General features: G+C 44.6%; 1 protein-coding gene across 4 annotated transcripts in view; it reads left to right on the top strand.

Annotated features, from left to right (window-relative positions):
- The window catches only part of ADCY2 (adenylate cyclase 2), a 417,821-nt gene that overhangs the window by 335,340 nt on the left and 69,723 nt on the right, over positions 1-12,758 (top strand). For all 4 annotated transcript variants that reach the window (XM_045442405.1, XM_045442396.1, XM_045442387.1 and 1 more), the window contains one exon: positions 369-453. In XM_045442405.1, the coding sequence (XP_045298361.1) occupies positions 369-453 (85 nt within the window). The remainder of the gene's footprint in view (positions 1-368; positions 454-12,758) is intronic.

Raw genomic sequence — 12,758 nt, 5'->3', positions numbered from 1 at the left:
AGAGAGAGAGAGAGAGCACAAGCCAGAGAGGGGCAGAGAGAGAGGGAGACACAGAATCCGAAGCAGGCTCCAGGCTCCGAGCTGTCAGCACAGAGCCCAATGCAGGGCTCAAACTCATGAACCGCGAGATGATGACCTGAGCTGAAGTCTGGCCCTCAGCCGACTGAGCCACACAGGCGCCCCATAGACATGCTTTTCTATAGACACGTTTTTGGTTTGTTTTAGCTCCGTTTTCATTTTTCACAAAATGAGTGAGGAATGAAGGCCCCATGAAATTAAGGCCTAATTACGCCACAAATATTACTATGGCTTTCCAGAGTAACGGGAACTACTCCCACGCTAACCTGTTCCTCTTTGTCTCCTGGTAGGACGTCCATTCTCGGGATCTCCTTTGGAGCCGCGTTTCTCTTGCTTGCCTGTATCCTTTTCGTCTGCTTTGCTGGACAGCTTTTGGTAGGTACTTCACATATGGACCTTATTTTGAAAACTGTGTTCGTTGAAGGCAAACTGATTTCTGGCTTGAAACACCGGGCTTGTTGATTTAACATTTCACGGGATACGGATCCCAGTGAAGACGCAACCACCCTTCATGCCAGCGGCCCAGAATATAAACTGAGGCAGCTCATGTACAATCAAGACACTGAGCTGAAGATTATTTGAAACATTGGATGTCACACCATCAAATTATATTCATGTTTTTTTATTTCTGTCGCCATTTTGCATTATGTCCTCTGAGTTTTCAGAGTATTTTAGAGCAGCCACTCCTAATATAATAGGAGGCTTTTTGTGTGCAGGGGAATTAAAATGTAAACCAGATACTTCTTTTTTTTTTTTAATTTTTTTTCAACGTTTATTTATTTTTGGGACAGAGAGAGACAGAGCATGAACGGGGGAGGGTCAGAGAGAGAGAGGGAGACACAGAATCGGAAACAGGCTCCAGGCTCTGAGCCATCATGAGCCATCAGCCCAGAGCCCGACGCGGGGCTCGAACTCACGGACCGTGAGATTGTGACCTGGCTGAAGTCGGACGCTTAACCGACTGCGCCACCCAGGCGCCCCCAGATACTTCTTTTATATCCACTTCCAAGATATAAAAGTTGGGGACATATGAAAACAGCAAATGCAAAAATATATTTTGTTAGTGATTTAATTAACAGTGTTCATTAATAGTGTTAGTTAATGATTTAAACCAACCATTGCAAGCTTGGATGGGTCAAGTGCTAGTTCAGGATGTAAGAATCAAATCTAAGTGTATTCTTGAGTCGAAAGCAAGTGGCCCCATGAGAGCATCGGAAGAAAGCCAGCAATGAGATAGACACCCAAAAAAGGTAATCAGTGTTTTTATCTTGTTCATTGGAGATGTGTGGAAATGAGAGGCCCCTCTGAGCCAGATTTTGAGCATCGGGTCCATTCTAGTCTAATGTGTTGGAACCTTTTAGCTAAAAAGTGTAAAGATCTTAAAGTTCGTCTCTGCCTCTCAACAGTGGGCACTCTACGATGTCTGCTGGGTACCGTTGCAAACTTGTGTGGGGGGTGTTTGCTATATCATAGTTGAGGTGTTTTGAATTGGATTGGAAACTTCAGAAGTGGCACTATGGTTCCTGATTTCCTGGAATGCACACAGCGCATCTCAGATTTCTTTAAAATCGCCTGAAGGCTATAGGTTGTAACTACTGCCCCCTGGGAATCCTTGTCAAGCTTCTAAAGTGCTTCAATATACCAAAAAGCCTGATTATCCACGTTCAGATTTTCCTTAGGTGGAAAAGCACACGGGCCCTGCCCTCTGATTTCCCGGCCCCCATAAGGCTTCTGCAGCCCACTTCTCAGGTTTTCAGAGTAGGAACTATCATTTGTGGTCCCACTGGAAATCCAAACCTCGTTCTAATTAAAGCGACTTCTATCATTGTGCCTAAGTAGCCACATTAGTCATTTTCTGTTCCTAAGGAATCCAGTCTTCAGGGTGGGGGGGTGGGGTGTGGAACACAGTGTATATTTAAGGTTTCAAGCTGACTTTTTCTTCGACTAAATTGCTATAGAAAAGAAACAGAAGCGGAGGCTGGAGAAAGTATCTCCAGAGCAACTTTGCTGCCTTTGCAAGAATGCTTTTGGTCTTATGTAATGTCTGTCCTCTCAGCTTACCGAAGCTGAGATTTTGGATACCCAGCCAACCTTTCATGGCTCCTGGCCCCTCCCAGACCCAGCCTGTGGTCCCTCGAGGCCTTCAGGGATCTCAGGATCCCATACCCACCTTCCCAGGAGCATCATGAAACCCTGACACCCCCCACACCAGATGCTAGGGAGTCCGTAACTCGTCTGTTGTCTTAAAGAGAAAATCTCATTCATCAGTAGATGGACATTTAGGCTCTTTCCATAATTTGGCTGTTGTTGAAAGTGCTGCTATAAACATTAGGGTACAAGTGCCCCTGTGCATCGGCACTCCTGTATCCCTTGGGTAAATTCCCAGCAGTGCTATTGCTGGGTCATAGGGTAGATCTATTTTTAATTTTTTGAGGAACCTCCACACTGTTTTCCAGAGCAGCCGCACCAGTTTGCATTCCCACCAACAGTGCAAGAGGGTTCCCGTTTCTCCACATCCTCTCCAGCATCTATAGTCTCCTGATTTGTTCATTTTGGCCACTCTGACTGGCGTGAGGTGATATCTGAGTGTGGTTTTGATTTGTATTTCCCTGATGAGGAGCGATGTTGAGCATCTTTTCATGTGCCTGTTGGCCATCCGGATGTCTTCTTTAGAGAAGTGTCTATTCATGTCTTCTGCCCACTTCTTAGCTGAATTATTTGTTTTTCAGGTGTGGAGTTTGGTGAGTTCTTTATAGATTTTGGATACTAGCCCTTTGTCCGATATGTCATTTGCAAATATCTTTTCCCACTCCATTGGTTGCCTTTTATTTTGTTCACTGTTTCCTTTGCAGTGCAGAAGCTTTTTATCTTCATGAGGTCCCAATAGTTCATTTTTGCTTTTAATTCCCTTGCCTTTGGAGATGTGTGGATAAAGAAATTGTGGTTTATATACACAATGGAATACTACTTGGCAAAGAGAAAGAATGAGATCTGGCCTTTTGTAGCAACGTGGATGGAACTGGAGAGTGTTATGCTAAGTGAAGTAAGTCATCCAGGGAAAGATAGGTACCATACGTTTTCACTCTTATGTGGATCCTGAGAAACTTAACAGAAGACCATGGGGGAGGGGAAGGGAAAAAAAAGTTAGAGAGGAAGGGAGCCAAACCATAAGAGACTCATAAAAACTGAGCATAAACTGAGGGTTGATGAGGGGTGGGGGGGGAGGGGGGTGATGGGCATTGAGGAGGGCACCTGTTGGGACGAGCACTGGGTGTTGTATGGAAACCAATTTGACAATAAATTTCATATTAAAAAAAAAGAGAAAGAGAAAAGCTCAGTGCTGGGAATGAACTGGTGCCTACCTCCTTTTCAAAGGAAGCCTGGATTTTGCCAAAGTGGTCAGGGAGACTAGGCTTGAGGATGTCTGTTCTTTCTGAACTTGAGTTAGATCAGTGAATGAGTCCCCCACCCCCATCCCCACCAGTGGTCAGCTGTAATCCTTGATCCAGAGGGAATCCAGATAAAATCAAGAAGGAATTCTTCTCATTCCCCTAAGAGGTTCTTTGTACTGTGTAAACTATTCTGTAAAGGCTTTTTTCTCACCATCAATATCAAAGAAATTAAGGCAACCCAGGAAAGCTTTCAGCGTGCTTTCTATTCAACCCTCCCCATTCAGCCCAAAGCTGTGTGTGTCACAAATATTTCCTAGTGGTCATGGAGAGGTATGACATCCTCACTGCTCATTCTCTGGCCTCTTGAAAGCCTACCAGTTCTCTGAGGTGTTAGTATGACTTGCATTTATTTTTGGATTAAGTACTGAGTTTGTGAAAGAAATGTTAATATCCTTAATATCTTTCTATGAACATACATTGACCTTTGGAAAACTTAAATGCCAGAGGCAATCTGATGCTTATACTACAGGGGAAAAATTTCTAAAAAATATTACTGGTATTGAACTCTCTGTATGAAGAATTAGAGTAAAATACTTTTATAAAGGAGGTTGAGCAAAGGTAAGCCTGACTGATCTTTTTCCTCCAAGAGCTCTACCTTTGTTACCCTGTCTTACACAGGAAATATAACACATGTAGCTGTACTCACCGGTCATTGTACAGCTGGGTTTGATAAAAAGGTAGAAGAAAGTAGGTGATGGGCATTGAGGAGGGCGCCTGTTGGGATGAGCACTGGGTGTTGTATGGAAACCAATTTGACAATAAATTTCATATTAAAAAAAAAAAGGTAGAGACATAGCCTGTGGTCCCTCGGGGCTAAAAAAATGGCCAAAGAATAAGAGTGATAGTGAAACGCATTTTTTTTTTTCCTTCTGATAGAAAAATGAGACAGATATTTGTTCAGTGGCACAGTCTGAGAAAAATGTCAGGGAATTTATATGTTCTCACCATTACTGCTAACGAGAAGCCCAGAGCACGGCTGTCTGTCCCTCGCTCCCACCCTCCCTTGCCCTAGCCGCTCGCCCCAGTGCGTCCCCCCACCCCCATGTTGCCCTGCCACTGCTTGTCTTCTAGAAAGTTTCTCAGAAACCCCACCAGCCCCTGTAGTGGGCTCTTCTTTGAGCACCATGGGACTTAGGATCTGTGCCCCATAATTTACCACTTGATTGTTTAACAACTTATTTGGCTCCTCCTCTCTCTCTCTCTCTCTCTCTCTCTCTCTCTCTCTCTCGAGTGTAACTGTTGTCTCCCTTACATAGAATAGTTTTTTTTTTGAGATGAGAATTGTTTCCTACATTTGCTTTCTGTCTCCCAGGGAATCCAGCAGAGTTCCGCCCACTGAAACACTTTGATAAGCGGGCACTAAGTCAGCACTCGTAGACTCATGTCATATCCGTGCGGTTCCTTTCCACCATGTCCGCTCATCCAGCTCCCAACCTCCCCAACACCACTGGGACAGTTAGGCGTCCCCAAGTGTCCCGGTAATCTTCCCTTCCCCAGATGCCCTGGCGTGGGGACGGGTTCTGCATGTGTGTGGCTGTGGGAAGCATGGGTGGGTGGCCATCACCTTGCCACGCTGAAAGGCCTCACACGCACCATGATTCCTTGACTCTGATGTGCTTTGGGCTCTCTCCGCGGTTGGAAATAATCTCCTAACCTTCCCAGACCCAGTCTGCAGAGCCCCCCCCCCCATGTTACTACCAGCGTCCCTCGCGCCTGCCGGGCAGGCTGCCCATTTCGTAATATCATTTGTGATCTTAGATGGAGAGATCACCAGTGAATCTGCTTCAACCCTGTTTTGCTCACTGTAGTACTTCAGGCACTTGAAATACAAGATAAATATTTAACATCCGTGGGCTGGAAGGAGTGTTGGGCAGCACCCAAATGCTCAGAAAACGTCTTGCCCTCATCCTCACCCCAATCGACTTCTTCTGAGTGCGCGGCTCTGAATTCAGCCACGGTCGCCCATCCCCGCTGCCAGCGAGGTCCCTCCTGGGTCCTCACCTGTCGGGTCTCCGCATGAGACCTTGATAGCATTTCAGAACTGTAAAACTTGAGAGCAGACAGGGAACCCAGAGATGACTTTGTCTGGCCTCACGTCTCGTGGGTGAGAGACACAGAACTGTGGAGGTGGCCTGTGCTCCCATCATGGCAAGCTTCCGCGCCCAGTCATTTCGAGGAAGAGTTTTCCTCCACAAAAAGTAATGCGGAAGCACACATCAGCAGATCTCTTGAGGACAGAAATGAAGACTTTGGAACAGGACCACGAGTGCGATAACTGTAAGACCAGAAGTTTCCTGTCCTTGGGTAAGAACCCTCAGAATCAGTATAGACAGCCTCTGATGGGCAGGACCCCCATCAATAACTACGTGTCCAGTCTCATCACAGTTTACAAATAATAAATATTACCTTCCGTTAAAATTGACGACTTGGCCTGTTAGGCATTGTGTGTATTCCGGCTCATTTAGCCTCACAAGAGCCCTTGGAGGGAATGGCCATTCTACAGTTAGTACAACAGACCCTCACAGATGTTACACAGATTGCTCTGTGGTGGAGAGCAAGTAGGAGTCAGAATCAGAACTGGAGTCGATGCTTAGAACCCTTACAATTAATTGGAAGGTGTGCGGAGAGAGTCCCTGGCAAACAAGCTCCTGGCACTAGGCAGGCATGTCCACGGTCATGGCCATGGCAGGCGTGGCACTGAGGTTGCCTTGCAGTGACTGCTAAGCATCCACTGGTCAAAATCACATTGGTAGGGACGCCCGGGAGGCTCAGTCGGTTGAGCGTCCGACTTCAGTTCTGGTCATGATCTCGCGGTTCATGAGTTCAAGCCCCACGCCGGGCTCTGTGCTGATGGCTCGGAGCCTGGATCCTGCTTCAGATTCTGTGTCTCCCTCTCTCTGTCCCTTCCCCGCTCATGCTCTGTCTCTCTCTGTCTCTCAAAGATGAATAAACATTAAAAAAAAAATTTTTTTAATCACATTGGTAATTCACGGTAACCTCGCAGTGAACCTCATTCATATTTTTCTCTGGTCTAGTTTCCGATATGCATTATCCAGCTGTTGGCCCAGTTCATTTAAAACTGGAGTCTGGGAAAAGTACAGCTCCATCTTAAAAGACATTTGGTAAAATGGGGGGAAAACGTTAATTTACGAGTGGATTTAGACTGTAACATATTCTAGTGTGAAAGTACCTTTAATAATAGTACTTTCCAAAATACATGAGAGCCCTTCGAATATGAAAACATATTATTTTATCTGATAACCAAAACAATCCAGTTTAAGTAGAAACTAAAATGTAGAGCAAGAGATTCAAGTTTACATTTTCATTACAATCAGCAATAAAAGAATAATACTTGTCATTGTCATAATACTAATAATAGTTTACTGCCAAATTTAACACGAAACTACCTGAGTGGACTTATAATTTTGTAATAAATACAAGAGAGTGACTGTAACCAAAAATGCCACCAAAAAAAAAAAAAAAAAAAACCCAAAAAACAAAACAGAAGAAAAAAACCACCCTCAAAAGCATCTTTTAGGACAAGTGTGCCAGATATAGTAAAGGAAAATGCTAGAGTGTGTCAGAAGAAATTTTTCTCTCAATGTGGTTGCGTTGTGCTTTGTGTAGCAAAGATAATATGGTGCCATCCCACCAACCTTGTTCCTAGCGGAAATGAAAGCACAAACATAAAGTCCATCCTGTGGAAGGAAAGTAGGTCACACACTGGCTGATAGAAAAGCTTTCTACCCAAAGGAGTGTTTTACCCTTGAAGTCTATTTTCTCCAATGTCAATAGAACTCTGCCAGCTTTCTTGTAGTTAGTATTTTCCCAGCGTCCTTTCCTTCCATCTTTTTTTTTGTTTTTCAACGTTTATTTATTTTTGGGACAGAGAGAGACAGAGCATGAACGGGGGAGGGGCAGAGAGAGAGGGAGACACAGAATCGGAAACAGGCTCCAGGCTCTGAGCCATCAGCCCAGAGCCTGACGCGGGGCTCGAACTCCCGGACCGCGAGATCGTGACCTGGCTGAAGTCGGACGCTCAACCGACTGCGCCACCCAGGCGCCCCTCCTTCCATCTTTTTATTCAGCTTTTCCTTGTCCGTAAGTGGGTTTTAGATGTTGTGTCTCTGGTAAACAACATCCAGGTGCATGTTACTTTCTCTGATCTAGCAGTCTCTCTCTTTTCCCTGACAAGTATAATGCATTTACGTGTATTACAATTACTACTACCATCTTATTTTGCTTTTATTTTTTAAAATCCATCATGTGTGTTCTCTGCCTGTACTTTTTTTTTCCTCTTCTCCTGCATTATCTTGGATCCATGGAATTTATTTATTCTCCTTTATTCCCTCTAGTGACTTGGAAGTCATCTATCCTGGTATTTTGTTTTTCCTGGTTAACTTAAAATGTGTAATGTACACGAGACTAACAGAGCTCGTTAATGTCTCCACCTTGTTGTTGAAGAATATTGTACTCTGCATCTGAATTCCATTCTTGAATAAAGAAGATGGAATAAGATGATCAGATTCTTGAAATTAGAAACTCAGTAGTTATGCTGAAAAAAGTAAAGCAAGAGCCGAATAAATAACCTACAAAACAGCATAGAAAGATAAAGAGGGCAGGCCAGATTTTTCTAAATTTAAACTGCTGTTGTCATTCACTGCTGTCGTTATTCTTGTTGTGTACCCATTTGACACCATTCTTCCTGAACACCATCCCTTCCTCCGGGATTCCATCTCCATATTCCCAAAGGATTGTTCCTTTTCTAGTCTTTTCAGTGAGAGCCTGTGCATAATGTCCGCAACTTTTGTATTTAAAAAAAAAAAAAAAACAGTCGGGTTTCTCCTTGTTGAATAATGGTTTATGATAAGCTGTCTAATATTTTGAAAATATGAATCCATATTTTCCTGTAGTTGATGGACCACGGAGAAATCTATAGTCAAATTACTGTTTCTTAGAAGGTGACACGTCTTCTCTCTGGTTGTTTTCGTGGGACTTGCTCCTTATCTGTCATGGGCCATGGCTCCCTTGTGCTTAGGTAAAGGTGTACTTTCATCTTCCTGTTTGGGACTCAGCGGGTCGCCTCGGCCACAGAACTCATGTTTTGCTCCAGGCCTGCAAAGCTGTTGCTCCGTCCTGGTCTTTTGTGCTGTTTTTCTCAAACTTTCATTACAAGTATATTGAATCTTTTCATTGTACCTTCTGTGCCTGAACGTCCCATTCATGTGTTTCATTGCTGTATTTCTGCGCTGTTTGATGGGGCATTTCCTCAGGGCTGTCCTACCCCCTAGCACAGCTACTAAATTTTCCATTATCTACATTTTCATCTCCTGAGAGTCTTTGTGGCTCATTTTTTTCTCATAAGTGCTCATTCATTGTGTACTCTGATCCGTCTTCTAATTTCTTTGGTCTTATTCTGCAGGCTATTGCAGATTGATAGCATACCTGCAGATCCCGTGATGCGAATTCTACTTTTTGTTGTGTCTGTTGATTCTTCCTCATATGGCCCTATGTCCTGTGTAGTTCATAATTTCTTTTTTATTGTGAGGTCATGTTCAGAGGGAATTATCCTTTAGCAAAAAGGGTACTTCTGCAGGAACCCCAAGGACTCTCTTTGGTCTTTGACCCAGTTGATAGCCCCTCAATTTGGGGCCCCATGATGAAGCTTATGATGTAATTTCAAATTCATCGCCCATATTTAGAGATGGAATTTATCACTGGAAGTGTGTTGATACTTCCCTCAACTAGTACATGGAGTTTTCTAGACTTTACATGGAGGGAAGAGCATTCTGAGGCTTCTGGGATTTTTTGTTTGTTTTGTTTTTATTGAAGTATAATTAACATATACCATACAACATGTTGTGTTAGTTTTAGGTACTATATAATGACTCAACAGTTGTGTACAGGAATTCCACTACTGAGTATTTACCCAAAGAAAATGAAAACACTAATTCAAAAAGATACATGCACACCCTGAGGCTCCTGATTTAGTCAGGGGTCTTGGCCTCATCTGCCCCACCCTTGGTAAGCTCAAGGCAACCCCTTTTTTCCTCCTGCGGGCATCAGCCCCTAGGTGTTAAGCTTCTGTCCAGTCCTAGGACACTCCTAGGCCAACCCCACAGCCTCAGTCCCTCTAGCACTGAGCTGCTTCTTTGCTTCTGGCCCCTGGAAATTTCTCTTCAGGTCCATTGTTAAGATAAAGAATGTATTGAACAAGCATCCATCGAGTCCCTGCTCTTTGCTCAACAATGTGCTGCTTTGGGGATACAAAGGCAGGTGTGGTGTGGTTCCCATCTGCAACCAGCTCTCCATGTGGCCAGAGACAAACACGAACGTCGTCAAAGAGAACACAAGGTGGCTAGCCCGTGAGTGCCACACGGTGGATGGATGGCTGAGGAAAGTGGTTCACCCAGGGCATAGCAAGAAAAATGTTGATTTTATAAAGTATGATTGACTGAAATCAAGCAGCCTTTCTGTGGGAAACTCAAGTACAATTAATCAAAGTACACACGGCAGTCTCTGTAACACTAAATGTTACAAGTAATTATTCCTGCAGCTGGTGGCCGCCATTCAAAAAGACAGTCGTTGGCCAATTAAAACGCCAGAGTAGGTGTTCCTCTAGACAAATGCACGAAAGCACACGGGTATATGATAAACTTCACCACTTCTTCAGGCAAGATTCTAAGATGAGTTTTCTTTTTCTAATAATAAAAATTTGCTACTCCCCGTTATAATGTATTTGTAACGTTTCTAAATGTTTTTTTCATTTTATTAAACCTTAAGAGCATCATCTACTTCTTTTCATGTAACTGATTTTATTTTTTTAAAGGACACCGATGAAATTGTTAATGTGATCTGCTCTTATAATTATTATGTTCAATTAGGAGAAATTTTAAAGTGAGAGGTTACCAATTGTTTCCAGTGCAAGAGGATCAGAGTGGAGACGGAGGAAGAAGGAAGAGGGGGGTATATTTTTTTCCTGTGTTTTATTTTGGTTTATTTATTTTGAGAGAGAGAGAAAACACGAGTGGAGGAGGGGCAGAGAGAGGGAGAGAGAGAATCCCAAGCAGGCTCTGCACTGTCAGCACGGAGCCGCACACAGGGCTTGAACTCATGAACCATGAGATCATGACCTGAGCGGAAGTCGGATGCTTAACTGACTCAGCCACCCGGGTGCCCCTCCTGTTTTGTTTTGTTTTGTTTCAATCCAAACATATTATGAACACATTATTTTTCTGGGGAGAATCGTCTGCCTATACTGAGAGAAGAACGTCGATATTCATCCCATACGCCTTCTAGCAAACTGCACTGGCCATTGTCCCCGGCACCAACGCCATGATGGGGTTTCCATAGGAATGGACATTCTTCCTCCTCTCACATCTCCCGCTACAGTTGGTGTCAGTTCCACATTCACCAGCGGGTGTGTGTGGCATTAACAGTCAAGCACATTTCTGGAAGGCTCACAGTGAGCTCACTGTAAGCAGGAGGCCATCGTGCATGCAGTGGGATTCACTGATGGTCAACAAAGGGAGGACGCAGATTTGACGGAAGTTATTCCAGTCGTTAAACCAGAGATCAAACAGGGGTAAAGCTGGGCTCTGAAGGGCGCCTTCTGAATTAATGCCAAAATACTGTGGGAGATGGTAGCGTTTATAATGTTTCATGACAATGGTGTCAATTTTGACACACTTACTTTTCCACCGGGGACTGTACTTGAATAGTTAACCCAAAACAGGCACACTGAGCTCCGTTATCATGTCAGGAACGAAGTCGTGCTTTTTATTCAGAGCTATAGTCGCATCAGTGGTCTCCTTTCCCGATCCTTCTACCTCAAGAACATCGTCTCTTTTCTCCTCTGCCCCGCCATCGGCATCCTCTGCTCCCCGCACATCTTCACTCTCCTCCCCCTCCTCTCTCTACACATCGGCTCAGGGCGCACGTCCCTGTCACCGGCTGTTTCCTGGTCCTTGCCACCAGCAATATTTTCCAATTTCCATATTTCTGAACAGTTTTCTTCACGTGGCCTCTACCTGGTGACAGGAATGAAGAAAGAAGGAGGCTGCTTGGAGGAAAAACCATAGTGGAAAGCGGGGAGGGGGAATGAGGTTTTATTGTTCGTATAGATACAGAGCAAAGAGACACTTAGTCATTAAATGTCTCTGAGAATTATTATGTTTTCTTCATAAGCGTAACAATGGGAGCTAACGCTTGGGAGTCCTGCCCCTGGTGCCTTATTATGTAGCTCATTTAACGTCCTACAAGACCAAGGAACCAGGTATTATTATTGTCCCCATTTTAGAGCTGGGGAGGCTGAGGCCAGAGAGGATAGTTCACCTGCAGAAAGTCTCTCGACTCTGGGGGTTTGCTCCTGGGCTCCTGGGCTGATTCTTACTGTCCTAACCACCTCTCGTCCTGTCTTGCAGAATCCCATTCCATTGCTGTATCAGCATTTAACATGCTGCAGTGCTTCTGTTTCTAAGACTGAAGCAGAAAGACTCTGAAAGAGGTAGACAAATAAAAGTGCTGTCTATTCGTGCTACTGAGGATTCTGTTACGCGGTTTATCGATGTTACATCAGCTTTGCCATTAGATTAACTTAGTGGTACGAGTCAGAAAGGTACAGTCTGTTGGCCTTTTTTTTTTACAATTTTTGAAATCAGGGCACCTGGGTGACTCAGTCAGTCGAGCGCCCGACTTCGGCTCAGGTCATGATCTCACAGTTCGTGGGTTTGAGCCCCACGTCAGGCTCTGTGCTGACAGCTCGGAGCCTGGAGCCTGCTTCGGGTTCTTTGTCTCCCTCTCTCTCTGCCCCTCCCCTGCTGGTGCTCTGTCTCTTTCTCCCTCTGTCAAAAATAAACCTTAAAATTTTTTTTTAATTTTTGAAATCATAACCTTTTACTACTGTTTTCAGGATACGTTAGCCATAGGGCCACAGCCCCTTTCACATGAAGGTTAAAGTGGAGATCCCTAGAGACCGTTTTGTACAGCTTGTCAGGTCAGGTGACATCTGTCGATCCCGGCAGCGCCTGGCACAGGCAGTTTGTTACCCCCACGCCTTAGAACTCTCCCCGCCTCCATCCTGCTGCCACCAGGACAAAGGTCTGAATTACAGCAGCCCGTCTGGAAAGGTGGCCTTAAGGATGAGGCGAGCTCAACCCCTAAAGTCCCACGGAGCAGAGTCTGGCCCCCAGCAGATGATGAGGGAACCCTGGCTACCATCCCATAAAT

The sequence above is a fragment of the Leopardus geoffroyi genome, chromosome A1 (assembly GCF_018350155.1).
Source record: "Leopardus geoffroyi isolate Oge1 chromosome A1, O.geoffroyi_Oge1_pat1.0, whole genome shotgun sequence".
Lineage (NCBI taxonomy): Eukaryota > Metazoa > Chordata > Mammalia > Carnivora > Felidae > Leopardus > Leopardus geoffroyi.
The sequence above is the reverse complement of the archived record's forward strand: the minus strand, read 5'-3'. Positions and strand labels throughout refer to the sequence as shown.